Source organism: Salvelinus sp. IW2-2015, linkage group LG4q.2 (assembly GCF_002910315.2).
Source record: "Salvelinus sp. IW2-2015 linkage group LG4q.2, ASM291031v2, whole genome shotgun sequence".
In the NCBI taxonomy this organism is placed as follows: Eukaryota; Metazoa; Chordata; class Actinopteri; order Salmoniformes; family Salmonidae; genus Salvelinus; species Salvelinus sp. IW2-2015.
The window spans coordinates 24,609,359-24,631,110 of record NC_036843.1 but is presented as its reverse complement, the minus strand read 5'-3'; the positions used below and the strand labels follow the sequence as shown (position 1 = coordinate 24,631,110).

Sequence of the window (21,752 nt, the reverse complement as noted above, 5' to 3'; positions counted from 1 at the left end):
TCAGCATAACGGGTTAGTCGTACTGGGGGCGGCGGCGACCGGGAAAGAATTACGTCGTGCGTGAGCGGGGGGGCGGTCAGGCGAGTAAGTCGTCGTGCGCGGCGGAGTTAGTCGTCGTGGCCGGCGGCGGGAGTTCCGTCGTGGGGCGGGCGGGCGAGTTAGTCGTCGTGGGGCGGCGGCGGGGGTTAAGTCGTCGTGGGCGGGAGTTAGTCGAGGCGGCGCGGGAGTTAGTCGTCGTGGGCGAGGCGGCGGGAGTTAGTCGTCCAGTGGGGGCGGGCGGATTAGTCTCGTGGGTGGCCGGCGCGACACACTCATGGGTTAGTCGTCGGTGGGGCGCGCGGGGAGTTAGATCGTCGGAGGGGGGCAGGTTCATGAAAACGTTTTACTAGATTGATGTGAATTATATTTAAAGCTCTGAGTCACAGGGAATGGGTGTGTGGCACACAAGGAGATTTACACCAGGAATCATCAACTTATTCAGCCGCGGCCGATTTTCTTTCTTGAGCGGATGGTTAGGGGGACCGGGAACTAATACAAAAATCATTGTAGACTAAATATTGCACGCAAGAAGTCCAAACATTTTGATTTAAAAATAAGAATAATTTCAGACCTGTTACATTTTGTATTATGATCACATCTCTCTACCATGCGTGGGAATACTTCAGAACAGAAATCTAAAATTAAAAATCACCGTTTAGTATCGTGGCAAGGAAAACAAAACCCGAAATTAGAAAATATGAATCGAAAACAGCAAAAGCTGATTTTCACTTTTCTTTAAGGGAAAACAGGCGCCAATGTTGGAAACAAACATGTCATCCAGAGTCACATTTTTATTATTTTCCGAAGCTATAGCACACCAATATTTTACAAATAGAGCAGGTTTTTAAAGGTTCAGACTTCGTTTGCTTCGTGTTTTAATCATTGTTGCCACCGAAAAAAAAACATTGCGATACTGTTATCGTCCTGGCCTAGTTTTTAGTTTATTTTATATCCCAAAAATGTAATCAATGAATTTTAAACCAAATTCCAAATGAAGTGCTTCATAAGTTGATCAATTGTCAAAGCCGTTTTTGACATACTAAAAGGACCTGTTAGACCTATGCTAGTAATTGTTGATGATGTCCCATTTGCTTATAGCTTGCCAAAGTAAACAGTTCAATTCTTGATAAACCAACTATTTTTGGGGAGCTGCATATATATTTATGGGAAATCCTCTCCTCCAATGTGATGTTTGTTCAGGACCCCGAGCCAATAGCTGTACAGCAAATCAACAATCTGTTCGCTAGCTGAGTGGTTTTCAAACTGTTTGACCTGCGGAAAAAGAAACTGGATCAAAGCATCACAAAGCTGCCCAACTGGAACCTGTCATTACAGCCATAAACGGCAATGCATTTTCAAAACCTTAAGATACAGAAATAAATTGTTTTACACCTGCATTATTTTGTTGTTGCTGYAAGTCATTCATGTTAGCAGTCAATATCAGTTCTCTGGAGTCCAGAGCAAGCATTCACACGGCCTGCGTCTATGCAGTGGAGGTTGCAGGATCAGATGGGACAGCATGGTCTGTCTGCACATTATCARTTTGGACAGCCTGGTCTCGTAGACTAGATGTAACAGTACGGGACACTCAAATGAGTATATGTTTTTTATGGTCCGTGATGTAAAAGTACTACTTAAGTAGTTTTTGGGGGGTATCTGTACTTTACTATTTATATTTTTGATTACTTTTTACTCCATACATTTTCCCTGACACCCAAAAGTACTTGTTACATTTTGAATGCTTAGCAGYACAGGAGAATGGTCCAATTTACACGCGTATCAAGAGAGCATCCCTGATCTACTGTACCCTACTGCCTCTGCTCTGGCTGACTCACTAAACACAAATGCTTTGTTTGTAGATTATGTCTGAGTGTTGGAGTGTGCCCCTGGCTATCCATAAATGTAAGAAAAACATGAATACTCTGCCATRTGGTTTGCTTAATATAAGCAATTTGAAATTATCTATACTTTTACTTTTGATATATTTATAGTATATTTAAAACAAAATACTTTTACTTTTACTCAAGTAGTATTTTACTGGGTGACTTTCACGTTTACTTGAGTCATTTTCTATTAAGCTGTCTTTACTTAYGTATGACAGTTGGGTACTTTTTCCACCTTCATGAAACTACTTAGCCTACATTTTGAATGCCACYGCAGAAGCTTCAAGGCATCTTCCCATTTAAGTAGCCTAGTTTTGTTGTTTGGCTACTTCTTCCAATGCATTGTGGAAAAGTGTGCATCGAATTCTACTAGATGAAGAGCCGATATGAGGAACATCCTGACATTTTATTAAACCATACTGGATTTTTTCATATGTTGAATACTATTATAAACGTTCTATTTTCGCATACTGAGAATGCGTCACATCAAATTTTATTTGTCACATGCGCCAAATACAACAGTTGTAGACCTTACAGTGAAATGCTTACTAACCATAAAACTGTATTCAGGACAAAAGGTGAATTGCTTTGTCACATTTTAGTGCCTTGTTGCAAACAGGATGCATGTTCTGGATATTTGTATTCTGTACAGGCTTCCTTTTCACTCTGTCAATTCCGTTAGTATTGTGGTGTAACTACAATGCTGTTGATCCATCCTCAGTTTTCTCATATCACAGCCATTAAACTCTAACTATTTTAAAGTCACCATCGGCCTCATGGTGACATTCCTGAGCGGTTTCCTTCCTCTTCGGCAATTGAGTTAGGAAGGACACCTGTATCTTTGTAGTGAATGGGTGTATTGATACACCATCCAAAGTGCAATTAATAACTTCACCATGCTAAAAGGGATATTCAATGTAAAAAATAAAAATATCTACCAATGGGTGCCCCCCTTTGCGAGGCGTTGGATAAACTTCCTGGTCTCTGTGGTTGAATCTGTTTATTGAAATTCACTGCTCGACTGAGTGACGTTACAGATAATTGTATCTGTGGAGTACAGAGATGAGTCGATGCAACTTATTATGTGACTTGTTAAGCACAGTTTTACTCCTGAACTTATTTCAGCTTGCAATTACAAAGGGGTTAAATACTTTGACTCACGATATGTCAGCTTTTCATTTGTAATTTAATTTTGAGAGGAAAAAAATGAAAAACATAATTCTGCTTTGACATTATGGTGTATTTTGTGTGGGCCAGTGATGTCGAATCCATTAAGTGCAGGCTGTAACACAACAACGTGGACAAAGGGGTGTGAATACTTTCTGAAGGCACTGTGTGCTCCAGTCAGACTACTCCAGTCATGTGACGTGAGTCTACACCTCTGGAATTTGGCATTGAATTTGTCGATAGTTCCCCTGTTTGCTTCCCGGGGCGGCAGGTAGCCTAGTGGTTAGTGTTGGACCATTAACCGAAAGGTTGCGAGATCGAATCCCCCGAGCTGACGAGGTAAAAATCTGTCGTACTGAACAAGGCAGTTAACCCACTGTTCCAAGGTCGTCATTGTAAATAAGAATTTGTTCTTAACTGACTTGCCTAGTTAAATGAAAAAATTGCTTGTATTCTGTACAGATCTATAGTTTTTCTCTATACTTTGACAGCTGAAACAAGCACTCAGGGAAATTAACCTTTATCTCTCTCTCTCTCCTCTGCAGCGGTGTTCCGCGTGGTGGGCAACAGGAAGGGAATCTTCAGCCGGCAGAGGCAGCCCAAAGCTGGGGCCTTCCTCCTGAGGGAGAGGTACTGGAGGCTGGCCAATGAGACTGGCCTGCTGCCCACCTGGTCCAGGTACCCCTGCTACCTGGCTACATACCCCTGACAAACCTGGGTCGTATTCATTAGCGCAGAACCCTGCACATTATAACACATTTTCTAGACGATTTGCAACCGAAAACAAGCATGTCTTATTTGACGAGTCCAGGTAGTCCTCTGTTTTGTTCCGTTTGGTGTCTAACACCAACCTGTATGGAGCAGACTGCGTGACGACTAGAACGCTATGAAGGCCACAGCACATAATTACCAGAACCAACTGGATCAATGGCTGCGTTTACACAAGCAGCTCAATTCTGATTTTTTTTTTTTTTTTCACTAATTGGTCAAATGACCAATTAGATCTGATTTTAAGTGGAAGAATGATCAGAATTGGTGTGCCTGTGTAAACGCAGCTATTCCTGTGCGACCCTTTGCTCAGACGTAAGATCTGCCAGGCGTCAGCAACAACGCCTGGGTAGGTATTTTACCTGTCCGCTAACCACATATGTTATAGCAATCTGTCAGTCAATGGGTGGATTTGATTATGCTGAGCTGCAGGACAAGGGTCTATGGCTCGTGACGTGAACGATCAAAAGGAGTGTCCTTCTCAAATCAAACAGTAATCTGCGCTGTTCGGTTATGTTCGTTTTCATTCGGAAGGCGGATAGTGTTTTTATCAAAAGCAATCACTTTTGCATTGTGAAAACACAGAATCCTACTCATTACTCCCATGTCCTTAACCGGTTCCAAAACCAATGCAATCATCACCCGGTGCAAAACACGCCTACCCGGGCCAGATTAATCAAATGCCCTCATTTGAGACAGTCGATGACTTGGCACACAACCGTTGGTTACAACGTCTGTCTTGCCTCTTTTTGTCATTCAGGGATCAACCAGTTATATACATGAATGTGAATCATGATGCTGTTCAGTGTAAATAAATGGGAATGTGATGTAAGAAAAAAATATGATTTGTTTTTACTCTTGTCTTTATATTTGTATTAATCTTAGGACTTTATTCAGTCTGACTCGCTGTGTGATAGAAATGTGCAGTGTTTACTGTGGACATACAGTCCGTTCAGAAACTATTCAGACCCCGTGACTTTTTCCACATTTTGTTAAGTTACAGCCCGATTCTAAAATGGATTACGTAGTCTCCCCCCCCCCCCCCCCCCCCATATCAATCTACCCCGTAATGACAAAGCAAAAAACGGTTTTTAAAAACCTTTTGTTGAAGCACCTTTGGCAGCGATTACAGCCTCGAGTCGTCTTGGGTGAGACTCGAGGCTGTAATCCGCTCGCCCACAAGCTTTGGCAGACGTATTTGGAGTTTCTGCCATTCTTCTGTCAGGTTGGATGGGGAGATCCTTGCACAGCTTCACAGCTGTTTTCAGGTATCTCCAGAGATTTTTTTCGATTGGGTTCAAGTACAGGCTCTGGCTGGGCCACTCAAGGACATTGAGACTTGTCCCGAAGCCACTCCTGTGTTGTCTTGACTGTGTGCTTAGGGTCGTTGTCCTGTTGGAAGGTGAACCTTCGCCCCAGTCTGAGTTCCTGAGTGCTCTGGAGCAGGTGTTCATCAAGGATCTCTCTGTACTTTGCTCCATTCATTTTTGCCTCAAGCCTGACTAGTCTCCCAGTCCCTGCCGCTGAAAAACATCCCCAGTTTAGCATGCCAGATATTGGGCGCTACCTTGTCACCAATCAGTCTTTTGTTTTTGGAACATTCCATTACATCTGCCTGAGGCCTATACTCGGAATCAGGTTTGAGGAGTTAGAGTTGACCAAAGTTACCTTGCTGAGTTCAATTTGGGATAACCGGTACCACGGATATGGCTCACCAAATTTAGCCAGGTACATTTCTATAGTAACGAATCCCTCAGAACTAACTGGCAAGCTAACTCGGGGCTAACTCCATTTATTTTGACATGTCTGAGCTGTGAGTTGAGGACCAATGAAATCAGATACCCTCAATCTCACAAAGATTAGGTCATCCCCTTCATTTGAGCAAGATGACTGAAAAAAACAAATTGTGATAAGTATTTTATCACATTACAAGCATTTTGCTACACCCTCAACATCTGCTAAACATGTGTATATGACCAATAAAATTAGATTTGACATTACATATTTAGTACAAAATGCATTTAACTTCACGCACAAACTTTTGTATGACCTTAATAAGAGTGGGGAGGAAAAGGTGCTGGTGTGTTGATAAGCACGCCAAAGACTGCATTAACAATAAGTTATTTAAATAAAGACGTCTGCTAAATGACAAATGTAAACGATAACAATTTTGCTTTTGGAACAAATTTAAAAGTGGCACTATTTTTGTCAATGGTTTGATGTTTCGGCATTGAAGAGTTGGGTGTTCAACAAGCCATGTGCGACATGCATGCGGAGTTACAAGCCTGCTCGAGTCCGCTGTAGGCGGACGAGCGATATCCACTGTTGTAGTACGGACGAAGCCTGAGTTGGAATGTGAAAACTGACGCTGGCTAGCTTTAGAAAACCCTGAGTAGATTTAGCTTGCTTCGTAGTATACCCCTCTGGTGTAATTTAGTTCCTAACGTCCCTAGATAACTGTAGAGATTCTTCAATATAGCCTTGGGTATTCCACATTAAATAATAAAACCTTATACCGTGCTAACCAGTCGGTCTTTTCCCTGAAAGAGAATTATTTAGTGCAGAGGTGCTGACTAACGGCGAATAAACTATGAAAAGAGGAGCACACGCCTATCTATTGATCTAACCTCCCAGTAATTTGGGTAAAAAAACATCAATGTTCCGGCCTGAAGGCGGTTTCTATCTAGAATCTCCCTAACAATGACTGGTTACTACAAAGCCTGAATATACAGCGTTGAATACAACAGGAAATAGTTTGGACACGTATTATCAATAAAATGCTTKTTTTRTTTTTTTAAAGCTCCTCCTGAAAAATATTGGTTATTTTTTAACAAGTGAAATTTGAGTGACAGCCTTGACATCGAGTAGCTGATTTTGTTCTGGTTGGCAAGATTACATTCGGTGTTTTTCAGTTACATATTTTGTGTAATATTAATTTAAAGAGTGAAATGCTACAAGAGGCACAAAGGTCACTTCAGATGGAATGTTTTTTAATGGTAGACCATTTCCACARGACAATGACCCCATTTTAAAATGGTCACTGTAGTGTCAACTTTCGCAACAGTTTCTCACAAGGTAAAAGCAAATAGTGGATTTCATTCGATTCGTTTCTCTGTACCCATTTCAATCTACCATTCACGTAATACTTTCTCCATGTTTACAATTGGCTCATTCATCCCCCTCCTCTCCCCTGTAACTATTCCCCAGGTCGTTGCTGCAAATGAGAACGTGTTCTCAGTCAACTTACCTGGTAAAATAACGGTAAAATAAAAATAAAATGTATGAAAATACAGCATTTGTCAAATACAGAAGCAAACCTACAGTATTCCTCCCACAAACAAATGTTGATGCTGACACATGGATTCCTAGACATCACTCTTTCTACTGAAATAACCCAGAATGTTAAGTCTATACAGCTAAGATGTAGTGACAAAGGGAGAGCCCATTCATACAAAATAAGTAGAGAAATACAAAATGATTTCACCTGTCACAAAAGAACTTTACAATCTAGTAATTCAGACAAATGTATTTTTATAGCAGAAACAAGTGACCTTAATGACAGAAATTAAAGTAGACAATGACAGTTTAAACACAAGACGGCTTTTCAGTGAGTCATTTTTACCTCTCACATGGTTTATAGAGTAGCCTAGGGTGTATTCATTACAGAAACCGTTTTAAGAACCAAATGGAACCGACGCGAGGTGGGATCTATCTGAATTTGTCCAATAGGAACTTGTTTGCGCTTTGTTTTTGAACGCAATATTTAGCAAATGAATCGGGCATGTTTACACCCCTGGTCTCTGATCTGTTAGTGCTCTTACCAACTCCATTGCCAAGCCATGACATTTCCTTTTAAAGTTGTCAAGACAGCAGAAAAAGACCGGCGATCTACAGAGTGCTGTGGATATTGACAAGTGGGGTGGGGGTCCAATGATCAGAAATACATGTTTAGAAAAGGCAAGCAAGAGAGCCAGTCACCAGGCTTCATTTTACCGTCTCTCTTTAACTGCTAAAGGCCCAGTGATCCAACAGAAGGCACTTTTGATGGCATTTTGTTGAATGCAGTGAACATGACTGTCATGGTTCTAAATCTTGGGACATTTTTTGAATCACTTTCTGAACAGGACACATGGATTAAAATTTAGTCGAGGGGTGCAGTATACATTTATCTGTATTTCTGTTGATTTTGATTAATACATGTTTATCTTCTAATTTGACTTGAATAAAATCTTTTTTTTTATGTGRGTTACTCCTTATCCAGCAGGTTAGCGATAGGAACACATTCAGCAAGCGTTTAAGGACTTTGACTTGTGACTCCAAAGCCAAACACCCCACCCATACTTCCCTGGAACAAGTCACTTTTGGGACTATTATTACACCTATTTAAGTTTGTAGCTCCAACGTTAGGACCTATATGATGGCTGCTAACATGGGCTCTGTGAGTAACCCCTTAGGAAAGTCTATAGTATACAACCAGACTACTGTAAAGTCAAAACTCTGGGCGTTGGAGGTTTAGACCTTATCATCGTGCACAAAATGGCATCTCGTCCCAAAGACCTCAGGTGTATCACTGGTAAAATTCCGATGCAACACAGTATTTTTGTGTCAAATACCTTGTGCAGCGCTAGTGAGTGAGTTACAATGCAAACCATGTGTAACCAATAAAGTACCTCATATTCCATCATGCATGTACAAATGATGACCTGGCATGGTTTAACAGGAAGCAGTCATTTGCGTCATCAGCCATCTTTGTTTAGACCTCTGCCATTAGGAAACATCAGCTCCTTTCCTATTTGGAAATTGCCAACTGGTGTAAAAAAAAAAAAAAAATTAAGTAAGTCGCTCTGGATAAGAGCGTCTGCTAAATGACTTAAATGTAAATGTAAAAGTGGCAACACATACCTTGTACCTATGTACCTTATACCTATGTTGAGTGCCCATCTAAAACGGTATCAATGAGATTGTTCAATGTGATCCAGGGGATGTTCCACTGTCCATGAATGTGGACAGTAACTTACACATCAGGTTTGAAGGGCTTCAAACTGATCTGTCGGCTTATTCTGCTTCGCTTGCCCGCTGGTTCTGGACGATCCAACTGGCTTGGGTTGTATCACACACCTTGGCCAATACTGAGAGGTAGTGGCAAGGACACCAAGTACTGTGTGGTTTCCTTCCCCAAAAACTGTAGTACCACTAAGAGAGAGAGAGAGAGACTGAACCTTATTACTTAAAATCGACAACCGTAACCTACAAAAACACCTAACTGAATGGCTGGCCTACTACTACCACCACCCTTAAGTTGACAGACAATCACTGTTTGGCAGCCTGTGCTACCGTATCATTGCACTATACACAAGGGGTGAGGGAGACACCAATGGCCTTTTTAAGTACACAATTTAGTAAATACAAAACAAAAAAAGCAATGAGTTTGTAACAATGGTGAGACAATGAGGAAAAAATAAAAGTGAAACATTTACATATACCCCCTCCACCCAATAAAGGGAATTCACATCTCATTTACATATACCCCTCCACCCAACCAAAATAAAGAGAATTCACGTCTCATTTACATATACCCCTCCACCCAACCAAAATAAAAGGGAATTCACGTCTCTTTTGAGGCACATAAGTCTACATGGATCCCCCAGTGTCCAGGAATGCTTTTTTTTTTTTTTTTTACACAGAATGACAACAAGACAGGGAAGTTCACGGAGAGCAAGACTTCATCTTGGCGGAGAATAAATTAACTAGGGTCATGTACATTAGGCACCAAAGAAGAAGAAACCAACTGAGACAGGGTACTACTACCTGGACAATAGACGGGCTGGTTGTTTAGCAACAAAACTGACGGGGGTTTGTTTGTTGACACGTAAACTATATTGTCGTCATTGTTTATTGACAACATAAGTACATTGTTACAGTTGTTGGTTAAACTGAAACAAGCCACCTATGACTCACCAGATGGCAGCCTCATGTTATTGTTGCTGGCCATCAAGAATCACAACACCACACTGCCTTCTGCCCCATTGAAGCACGTGCATTGTTTTCGTGACGTCAGCTAACCAGTCTATAAGAAACGCACATTTTCATTTTCCCCCAGTGCAAAACGTTATGAAAACGTTGCGTTGACTAATGAACACAACCCTGCTCTGAAGACTCTTTGAGAATGCACATATCATATGTGACCTCAGTGAGTTAAAGACTTCTGAGAAAGAGATGAAAGAAACAGATTAGTGAACACATGATTCCACACAGGTCTATGCAGCATGCCTTGCTTGTGGGTTGCAGGAAATTAAGACGTCACACACTGCAAAACGTCTTCAGACTGAGTTAATTCACCCAGATGACAACTTGACCTTACTTATTTTGTTCCTTATTTTGTGATTTCTTTCGAAACATTTTTGTATTTTTTTTTTTTAACTTAGTCTATGTCAACACTAAATCACAATCTAAACTGGAATAAAATCAGCAGCTATTTACAGAATCAAAAGAGAAAAAAATAGAAACAATTCTGACTGATTTCCACACAGTTGCTCACAGTCTCCCATGTTTAATATTAGTGGTACTATCAAAGACACAAAAAAAAAATTGCTGTAAAGTGTAAACATTAAACAAATTAAAAATAAAAACTATGCTGTTGGGTGTTAACCTGTTTGTCTTTCCTCATGTTATCCTAGCTATGCTGCCCAACTGTARGATTATAATCCCCACAATCATGCATTTGGTATTCTGACCCATTATTCAGTTCCGCTGAGGTTGTAGTAACGTCGCAGCTAGACTCTGGAGCCGGTCAGGAACAGGACCTTCTTATCGATTTTCAAGTATACACCTTTTAAGGAAGTCCCAATTTTCTTCCACACGTTCTGGTCCTTTTTTTTGTTCAAGAAGGAATGTCCTGTCCTCTCATTCTTTCACAGTGAAGTGAACTGGGATTCTACCTTTGCTTTCCTGCTTGTTTATTATGTGTGAGAGGAGTATAAATAAAAACGAAAATAAGAAATGAAGAGAATATCCCCCCCCCCGTTTCATAATAAACATTGTTTTGGAAGCAAGGTCTCCTGGTGGACTTGTCAAAATGTTCTGTTCAAGAGTTCACGTAATTTGTTTGTTACTTCCCCCCCCCCCACCCCCCGCCCCATCTTAGTCCTGTTTGACCGGTAGCTGCCGCTTCCAGGCCTCGTTCAAGTAAACCAGGCGCTTGTAGTTGAGCATAAAGAGAATGAAGCTAAGTGCATATGTGGTGATGCAGATAATGCAGAAGTCCTCGAGGACAAAGTAGAGGATGTAGCCCAGGTAGAGAGAGCCCATCACCGATAGGATGGACGTCGCCATGAGGATCAGGGCAGCCATCGCACTCACGGTGATTCCTGTAACCCCCCAGAGAGAGAGAGAGAGAGAGACACAGAGAGAGCAGGGTTTAGGCTACTAACGTGTACAAACAAGTAAGACGTGCTGTGCGAGGCTAGCAGTGAATAAATATAAATCACTATGACAAACACTACTATGTGGAAAAGACAAATGTAAGCGTATTGGATAAATTGGTCACAAAATGCCTGGACCTTGTACTTGAATCAGGGAGGAATAAGTTCCGTGCCCTCCTCTGGTGACCTTGTATGATAACCAGTCAGCTTTAAGACTTAGCACTTAACTGACATATTTATCCATTTGCTTACTCATGCTTGACGATTATAAATATATAAAGACAGAGATTGGACACCTGGCCGTCTTTCTGACCTTTAAATCTGAGTACCCAGCTGTTGAACGTAACGAGGGTCTCGGGGGGGGGGCATCCTATTCCCGATGTAGTGCATTTCTTTTGACCAGGGCCCGTGGGTATCTGGTCAAAAGTAGTACACTATATAGGGAACATTGTGCCGTTTGGAACTCATTGTCAGTGACCCATCAACTATGGCTAACTTACAGTGACGTCATAAAGGGCAGCCAGAATAACAGCCAACTGGCTGCATTTACGTAAGCGGTTTTCTAGTGACATTTATTTGGATACATCCATAACAATGAGCTAATGAGGCGCAATTTCACCTGGCTATAGAAAATGTACTCTCTCTCGTCAGGACACTGTTGTTCAGAGGAGCTAGCCAGCAACACAGCTAACACAATCACTTCAAACTGAAGCTGAAAAGACTAGCTGCATTTTGTTTGACTTTTTTTCATTTTTTTTATTTTTTTTATATATATATATATATATATATATATCCATAAATATAATGACAGCCGATTCATGATTTCAACTGGCGGAGAAATACTGCCTGTCTCTTCCCGGCACGTTCATTACTATGGGACAGCAGGCGATTGAATTTTAATATTGAAACAATGTTGCAAATGTCAGAGAGACAGACAGGAAGGTTTATACAAATCTGCTGTTGAAAATGAAATGTTAGATCATGTCTAGATTATTTTTTTTATAGTGGAGATCAAATTTATAAATTGCCTGGCTGGGCTGATGAGACAGTGGATTGTGCAGTCAGCTGGAACAGAGTAAATAGGCATTTTAAAGTCAGATTTAGCCTGTGGCAATTTGTGGAATAGACACCGGCTGGAATGCGGTTTTAACCAATCAGCATTCAGGATTAGACCCAKCCATTGTATACTATACCGTACCATAACTTACTGTACCATACTATACCGTACCATGCCTTACTGGACCATACCTTACTATACCGTACAGATTTCCCTTCACTGGAACTATGGGGCTTAACCCGAACCATGAAAAACAGCCCCAGACCATTATTCCTCCTCCATCAAACTTTACAGTTGGCACTATGCATTCTGGCAGGTAGCATTCTCCTGGCATCTGTCAAACCCAGATTCATCTGCCAAACCCAGATTCGTCCGTCGGACTATCACTCCAGAGAACACGTTTCCACTGCTCCAGAGTCCAAAGGCGGAAAGCTTTACACCACTCCATTCGACGCTTGGCATTGCGCATGGTGCTTTTAGGCTTGTGTCCCACTGCTCGGCCATGGAAACCCATTTCATGACGCTCCCGACAAAACAGTTCTTATGCCGATGTTGCTTCCATAGGCGGTTTCGAACTCGGTAGTGAGTGCAACCGAGGACAGACCATTTTTACGCGCTACACACTTTAGTAGTCAGCGGTCCCGTTCTGTGAGCTTGTGTGACCTACCACTTTGCGGCTGAGCCGTTGTTGCTCCTTGATGTTACCACTTTACAATAACAGCACTTACAGTTGACCGGGGGCAGCTCTAGCAGGGCAGAAATTTGACGAACTGACTTGTTGGAAAGGTGMCATCCTATGACGGTGCCAKGTTGAAAGTCACTGAGCTCTTCAGTACGGGCCATTCTGCTGCTAATGTTTGTCTATGGAGATTGCATGGCTGTGTGCTCGATTTTATACACATGTCAGTAACAGGTGTGGCTGAAATAGCCGAACCCACTAACTTGAAGGGGTGTCCATATACTTTTGGCCATGTTGTTTATATAGACATGTTCAACCTAACCACACTGACAGTCAGTTCCACTCACCACTGTTGTGTTAGGCAAAATAAGCCTGTGTAGTAAACTAGGTTAAAGGGCCTCTTGTTCTGAGGCAGCACCAGGTGGCTAAGCAGGGCCTGTAGCCCAGTCAGTAGGCCCCAGGCCCCGTAGCCCAGTCAGTCAGTAGGCCCCAAGCCCCGTAGCCCAGTCAGTCAGTAGACCCCAGACCCCGTAGACCAGTAGTCAGTCAGTAGGCCCCGTAGCCCAGACAGCCAGTCAGTAGGCCCCAGGCCCCGTAGCCCAGCCAGTCAGTCAGTAGGCCCCAGGCCCCGTAGCCCAGACAGTGAGTAGGCCCCGTAGCCCAGCCAGTCAGTAGCCCCGTAGCCCAGACAGTGAGTAGGCCCCGTAGCCCAGACAGTCAGTAGGGCCCAGCCCGTAGCCCAGTCAGTAGGCCCCAGGCCCCGTAGGCCCAGTCAGTCAGTAGGCCCCGTAGCCCAGACAGTCAGTAGGCCCCAGGCCCGTAGCCCAGACAGCAGTAGGGCCCCAGGCCCCGTAGCCCAGACAGTCAGTAGGCCCCAGGCCCCGTAGCCCAGACAGTCAGTAGGCCCCAGGCCCCGTAGCCCAGACAGTCAGTAGAGCCCAGACAGTCAGTAGGCCCCAGGCCCGTAGGTCAGTCAATGCTTGTCCTAGGATTTTTTTCAGCAGCGGTGGCAAAGTTAGCGTGGTAGTGGGCGTAGCCAATGGCGCGGTCTACGACCAATGTTTTTAAAGGCCCTCCTCTTGGACGCAGGAACAAAATGAAGCTGCAATTCTAATTTCCTGCAATTCTACACATTTTACCATGGCTTTACGTCACGTTCTTATGCTATCTGAGTAACTCAAAAATAAAATTAGGTGGCCCCCCCCATGTTGACATTTTTTTTACATTTTTGATTCTCCCTGACGGTCTAGTTGTTTTCATTTAGGTGAGTATACATTCTTAAAAGATGATCTAATATTAAATATATGAGTCCAATATATTTTCTACATACTTTATATCTGGTTTTGGTTACTTAACTTTACTCTAAAAACATTTTTACCACCCCAAAAATGCAATTTTTWAAATATTTTTGGGAGGGGCTGTCCTCCACTGCTAAATGAATATAGGGGGAACAAACTGGTCAGTCAGCAGGGCCCATAGGTCAGTCCTCAGAGCGTCATGCCCACAGGGGGCACGTGCCCCCTCAGATTTGTTTTGTTGTCGTTTCTCTGTAATACTACTAGCCACCGAGCTATTTTATGAAGTTGGGTTTAGCTAGCCCATTTAGTTATGAGGTTCGGAACCTAACTACCAAGAAGCCATTTCAAGCTATCAATCGTGTTGGAGTAGCTAGCTTATCTAACTATATTTGCTGGAATGACTGCTGGCAAGGTTAATAGACTTTTTTTTAAAGAAACCAATTATTAAATGTACTGAATAAGACTCACATTCCTTTCAATATTTCACTCATATTTTAGCAGAGTAGCATATTTAGTTTCTTTAAAAAAATAAATACCATCCGTCTGGAGGATACAGACAGTTCAAGAGGTATGCTTAGATATGCAGAAAAATAAATGTTTTAATGATTATGGCTCTAGATTGCAGTCAGCAAAACCTCCAACCTGCCACAAGGACATTAGCCAGTCAGGGGAGTGAACAGTATGATTTAACACAGGGAAGGGGCCCTTAGAGGGACTCTGGGGAAAGCTTTTCCTAAACAACATTAACCCATGCTGGACTATCTACTACTTGAATGACACCAACATTTCATGTATTTATTTTTTCTTTATTTAACTAGGCAAGTCAGTTAAGAACAAATTCTTATTTTCAATGACGGCCTAGGAACAGCGGGTTAACTGCCTTGTTCAGGGGCAGAACGACAGATTTTTACCTTGTCGGCTCGGGGATTCGATCTTGCAACRTTCCGGTTACTATAACCCGGCCATCCTACAATCTAAGCTAGATCCCTCAATCTCACACAAATTATCAAGGAACCTACCAGGTACAACCCTAAATCCGTAAACACGGGCACCCTCATAGATATCATCCTGACCAACCTGCCCTCTAAATACACCTCTGCTGTCTTCAATCAAGATCTCAGCGATCACTGCCTCATTGCCTGCGTCCGTAATGGGTCTGCGGTCAAACCACCACCCCTCATCACTGTCAAACGCTCCCTAAAACACTTCTGCGAGCAGGCCTTTCTACTCGACCTGGCCCGGGTACCCTGGAAGGATATTGACCTCATTCTGTCAGTAGAGGATGCCTGGTTATTCTTTAAAAGTGGTTTCCTCACCATCTTAAATAAGCATGCCCCATTAAAAAAGGTAGAACCAGGAACAGATATAGCCCTTGGTTCACTCCAGACCTGACTGCCCTTGACCAGCACAAAAACGTTCTGTGGCGTACTGCATTAGCATCGAATAGCCCCAGCGATATGCAACTTTAAAGGGAAGTTAGGAACTAATATACACAGGCAGTTTGAAAAAGCTAGCCTTTGCTTTCCTAACAGAAATTTGCATCCTGTAGCACAAACTCCAAAAGGTTCTGGGACACTGTGAAGTCCATGGAGAATAAGAGCACCTCCTCCCAGCTGCCCACTGCACTGAGGCTAGGAAACACTGTCACCACCGATAAATCTAGGATAATTGAGAATTTAAAAAAMCATTTTTCTACAGCTGGACATGCTTTCCACCTGGCTACCCCRACCCCGGTCAACAGCTCTGCACCCCCCACCGCAACTTGCCCAAGCCACCCCCTTTCTCCTTCACCCAAATCCAGAAAGCTGATGTTCTGAAAGAGCTGCAAAATCTGGACCCCTAAAAATCAGCTGGGCTAGACAATCTGGACCCTCGCTTTCTAAAATGATCCGCCGCAATTGTTGCAACCCCTATTACTACCCTGTTCAACCTCTCGTATCGTCTGAGATCCCTAAAGATTGGAAAGCTGCTGCAGTCATCCCCCTCTTCAAAGGGGGAGACACTCCAGACCCAAACTGTTACAGACCTATATCTACCCTGCCCTGCCTTTCTAAAGTCTTCGAAAGCCAAGTTAACAAACAGATCACCGACCATTTCGAATCCCACCGTACCTTCTCCACTATGCAATTTGGTTTCCGAGCTGGTCATGGGTGCACTTCAGCCACGCTCAAGGTCCTAAACGATATCATAACCGCCATCGACAAAAGACAATACTGTGCAGCCGTCTTCATCGACCTGGCCAAGGCTTTTGACTCTGTCAATCACTTTATTCTTAATCACCGCAATCTTATCGGCAGACTCAACAGCCTTGGTTTCTCAAATGCCTCGTGAGGTTCACCAACTACTTCTCAGACAGAGTTCAGTGTGTCAAATCGGAGGGCTTGTTGTCCGGACCTCTGGCAGTCTCTATGGGGGTGCCACAGTGTTCAATTCTCTGGCCGACTCTTTTCTCTGTATACATCAGTGATGTCGCTCTTGCTGCTGGTGATTCTCTGATCCACCTCTATGCAGACGACACCCGTCTGTATACTTCTTGCCCTTCTTTGGACACTTAACAAACCTCCAGACGAGCTTCAATGCCATACCACACTCCTTCCGTGGTCTCCAACTGCTCTTAAATGCAAGTAAAACTAAATGCATGCTCTTCAACTGATCGCTGCCCGCACCCGCCCGCACGTCTAGCATCACTACTCTGGACGGTTCTGACTTAGAATATGTGGACAACTACAAATACCTAGGTGTCTGGTTAGACTGTAAACTCTCCTTCCAGACTCACATTAAGCATCTCCAATCCAAAATTAAAACTAGAATCGGCTTCCTATTTCACAACAAAGCATCCTTCACTCACGCTGCCAAACATACCCTCGTAAAACTGAATATCCTACCGATCCTTGACTTCGGCGATGTCATTTACAAAATAGCCTCCAACACTCTACTCAGAAAATTGGATGTAGTCTATCACAGTGCAATCCGTTTTGTCACCAAAGCCCCATATACAGTTCAAGTTGGAAGTTTACGTACACCTTAGCCAAATACATTTAAACTCAGTTTCTCAATCCCTGACATTTAATCCTAGTAAAAATGCCCTGTCTTATGTCAGTTAGGATCACCACTATTTTAAGAATGTGAAATGCCAGAATAATAGTAGAGAATTATTTATTTCAGCTTTTATTTCTTTCATCTCATTCCCAGTGGGTCAGAAGTTTACAAAGAGGGAAAGAGGCACTGAGTTTGAAGGTAGGCCTTGAAATACATCCACAGGTACACCTCCAATTGACTGAAATTATGTCAATTAGCCTATCAGAAGCTTCCAAAGCCATGACATCATTTTCTAGAATTTTCCAAGCTGTTTAAAGGTACAGTCAACTTAGTGTATGTAAACTTCTGACCCACTGGAATTGTGATAAAGTGAATAAGTGAAATAATCTGTCTGTAAACAATTGTTGGAACTATAGTTTGTTAACAAGAAATTTGTGGAGTGGTTGAAAAACAAGTTTTAATGACTTCAACTGTACTATCCACCACTGCGACCTGTATGCTCTCATTGGCTGGCCCTCGCTTCATATTCGTCGCCAAACCCACTGGCTCCAGATCATCTATAAATCTTTGCTAAGTAAAGCCCCACCTTATCTCAGCTCACTGGTCACCATAGCAGCACCCACCCGTAGCACGTGCTCCAGCAGGTATATTTCACTGGTCACCCCCAAAGCCAATTCCTCATTTGGCCGCCTTTCCTTCCAGTTCTCTGCTGCCAATGACTGGAACGAATTGCAAAAACCACTGAAGCTGGAGACTCATATCTCCCTCACTAACTTTAAGCATCAACTGTCAGAGCAGCTCACAGATTACTGCACCTGTGCATAGCCCATCTGTAAATAGCCCATCCAACTACCTCATCCCCATATTGTTATTTATTATTTTGCTCCTTTGCACCCCAGTATCTCTACTTGCACATTCATCTTCTGCACATCTATCACTCTAGAGTTTAATTGCTAAATTGTAATTATTTTGCCACTATGGCCTATTTATTGCCTTACCTCCCTAATCTTACTACATTTGCACACACTCTATGTAGATTTTTCTATTGTGTTATTGACTGTATGTTTTGTTTATTCCATGTGTAACTCTGTGTTGTTTGCGTCGCACTGCTTTGCTTTATCTTGGCCAGGTCGCAGTTGTAAATGAGAACTTGTTCTTAACTGGCCTACCTGGTTAAATAAAGGTGAAATAAAAAATAAAATAAAAAGTTGGTTAGATTAAAACATATACATTGTCAACGACTTGATGACAAGCATATATTATGCATGCATCCAAATGCCTTTGACTTCTAATTAAAATTATATACACAGTGAACACACAATAGAGAAGACACAATGACGAGAAGCATAAATTTCACTCCTCTCGTATACTTTAGCCTCATCTGAGCCAGGGGCCAGTCAGGCCTCGGCATCTGAGCAAGGGGCCAGTCAGGCCTCGGCATCTGAGCCAGGGGCCAGTCAGGCCTCAGCATCTCAGATATAGTAAAGACTGAGAGGGGGGGCCAGTCAGATATAGTAAGACTGAGAGGGGGCCAGTCAGATTATAGTAAAGACTGAGAGGGGGGCCAGTCAGATATAGATAAGACTGAGAGGGGGCCAGTCAGATATAGTAAAGACTGAGAGGGGGGGCACAGTCAGATATAGTAAAGACTGAGAGGGGGGCCAGTCAGATATAGTAAAGACTGAGAGGGGGGCCAGTCAGAATATAAGTAAAGACTGAGAGGGGGGCCAGTCAGATATAGTAAAGACTGAGGAGGGGGGCCAGTCAGATATAGTTAAAGACTGAGAGGGGGGCCAAGTCAATATCAGTAAAGAACTGAGAGGGGGGCCAGTCAGATATAGTAAGACTGAGAAGGGGGCCAGTTCAGGATATAGTAAAGACTGAGAGGGGGCCAGTCAGATATAGTAAAGACAGAGGGGGGCCAGTCAGATGTGTGTCAGCACAAATAGCACAAAGTGACTGTCAAGGAGGCTTGCAGGGTGTTTTCTGCCATTGTTATACTTTGGCGAGCCGCCTAAGCGTTTTTTCCCTCGGTTCACCTAAATCCAAACTAATTAATTTTCTGGATAGAAAAGTTGTTTTCAGTGTAAACTTAACACAGCTAAAAACAGAATGTAGAATAGATAATGAACATATATATATATATATATATATATTTTTTTTAAATATAATCTTTGAGAACTAACAGTCACCTAAATAAAAACTATGAGAATTGAAAATTCCAAAAATAATACATTTAGCAGTATATCATTTGTTATTATGTTTGAGCAAAATAACACAGTATTAGCCATGGCAAAATGCATAGTCGTATGATATTTGCTTAAAAACTGCTACATGTTCTCTCAGCTTTGTAGAATAGCCGGAATTTGGCTTAAAAATGCTAAAATGTCTCCACACCGTCAAGATGGGTGGCCTCTAAAATGTTCTCTGAAATTAAAGCCGGGCTGATGACCGCACCCCCCCAGTCACACCCACCACCTAAGCCCCCTTTTGATCCAGAAAACAACCTGGGTTGCCACCTAACATCTATCCATACTTTGAATAGCATMTGCCTGTGGCAGTGGGAAAACCGAAGTCTTACCTAGTAACAGTTGAAAGACATAAAATACAATTCCGTAGACACTGTTTGGCTGGTTCATTGCACTGTCGTTTCCGAAGATCGAGCCCAACAGTCCAAATCCTCGACCCCACCTACACATCGAGAGGAATTGGAAGAAAGAAATGGAAATTTGTTGGTAATCGTGATGTTGATGAATTGCAAGGATAAATTGACAAATACATTTAATTAACCTGAAATACAAATGTCAATGTCCACCAAATGGCAATGTCCGAGAAGTTCAAGCTATTATTGGGCTCGATTCTGATAAGGTGATAACTAGGTAGACTAAACGGTGTCATTTACAAGTTACAACCATAAAGTTAACAGCTCTACAATACTAAGTTATATTCTGATAGGGCAGCTAAATAGGTAGCCAAACGGTCTCATTTACAAGTTACAYCCATAAAAGTAAAAGCAGGCTTTCACTGAACCACTGTTTCCTTAGTTAGTGGAACTTCCAGAGGCCTCAGAAGCAAGACAACCAAGTACTTTGGAAGTTCTGAGCGACGCAACAACCACTGGTCCTGATTACACGTCTCCCCCTCCCTGCACCGCCTCCCCCTCCCTGCACCCCCCCCCTCTTCCTGCACCCCCTCCCTCCCTTCCCTGCACCGCTCCCCCTCCCCCTCCCTGGCACCCCCCCCTTCCTGCACTCCCCTCCCCCCTCCCCTGCGCACCCACCCCCCCTTCCTGCACCCCCTCCCCTCCCTGCACCGCCCTCCACCCCTCCCTGCACCCCCCCCCCCTTCCATGCACCGCCCTGTCCCCCTCCCTGCCACGCCGCCTCCCCCTCCCCTCGCTACCCCTCCCCGCACCGCCTCCCACCACCCCCCCTCCGCCTCCCTCCCCCTCGCCGCCCCCCCCCTCCCCCTCCCCTCCGCACGCCTCCCCCTCCCCTCCCCCGCCCTCCCCCTCCCTGCCCAGCTCCCCCTTCCCAGCCTCCCCGCAACCGCTACACCACACCCCCTTGACCGCTCCCCCTCCCCTGCACGCCTCCCCCTCCCTTGCCACCGCTGCCCTCCCTCACCTCCTCTGCACCAGCCTCATGTTTCACAGCTGACTTTCTATGCACTACCATTTAGGACCTATACTACTTCCATTATAACCCTGCTTCCCCACCCTACATCATCGTGAACTTGACCTTAAAGCCGCTTGCCCGAAGTTATATAGCACATCGACATGCACGATTTATCCTAAGTATGTTTATTAATGATCCCAATCTGGAAAACAAGAGGGGGCGTCTAAAGAGGGAAGCCCAACTGGCAAACCAACCTCCACGACTGCCAACGGTATAAACTAACACTCCAAAATATGTTTTCACTGCTTGACCTGCTTTTGACCAGCGAGAGCCAATAAATGCACACTAATATTTTATATTACCCCCCTTTTTTCAATCCCCAATGTTCGATCTTGCTCTCATTTCGACTGGCTAGCTATTCCCCAACGGCGTGCGTGGAAGAAGTTGCGAAGGTCAGCATGCGTGGGCACAATAGAACATGACCCGCCTACCGGCCCGTTCTTCACAAATGCCAGCCTGTTAACCGGAAAAGCACCGCCACCAACGCTGGTCAACGGCAACATCATTTAACCATGCGAGCTTAGGGTCAGCCTTAAGTCACGGCACGACTCGGCATGCCCCAACTCTACATACGTGGAGTTGCTCTCCAAAAGCTGCCCACCGGGCCAAACCCCCTTCCCTTTAAAAATAGACGCTGTGATAGTGTGCCGATGCTCCTGGATCAATTGCGTGTCAGTGTTACCTTTCAATGTGTAGGTCGTGCTCTTCTCTTTGCGTGACTGTA

General features: G+C 43.6%; 2 protein-coding genes across 2 annotated transcripts in view; one reads left to right on the top strand and one right to left on the bottom strand.

Annotated features, from left to right (window-relative positions):
* LOC111963499 (beta-glucuronidase) overlaps positions 1-4,063 on the top strand; it is an 18,684-nt gene extending 14,621 nt beyond the window's left edge. The window contains exon 12 of the mRNA XM_023986983.2: positions 3,635-4,063. Coding sequence (XP_023842751.1) covers positions 3,635-3,798 — 164 coding nt within the window. The 3' untranslated portion in view covers positions 3,799-4,063. The remainder of the gene's footprint in view (positions 1-3,634) is intronic.
* Positions 4,064-10,977: 6,914 nt separating this feature from the next.
* LOC111963498 (vitamin K epoxide reductase complex subunit 1-like protein 1) overlaps positions 10,978-21,752 on the bottom strand; it is a 27,948-nt gene continuing 17,173 nt past the window's right edge. Inside the window, exons 2-3 of the mRNA XM_023986982.2 lie at positions 19,933-20,042; positions 10,978-11,224 (exon numbers count right to left, since the gene is read on the bottom strand). Of these exons, the coding sequence (XP_023842750.1) occupies positions 10,998-11,224; positions 19,933-20,042 (337 nt within the window). The 3' untranslated portion in view covers positions 10,978-10,997. The remainder of the gene's footprint in view (positions 11,225-19,932; positions 20,043-21,752) is intronic.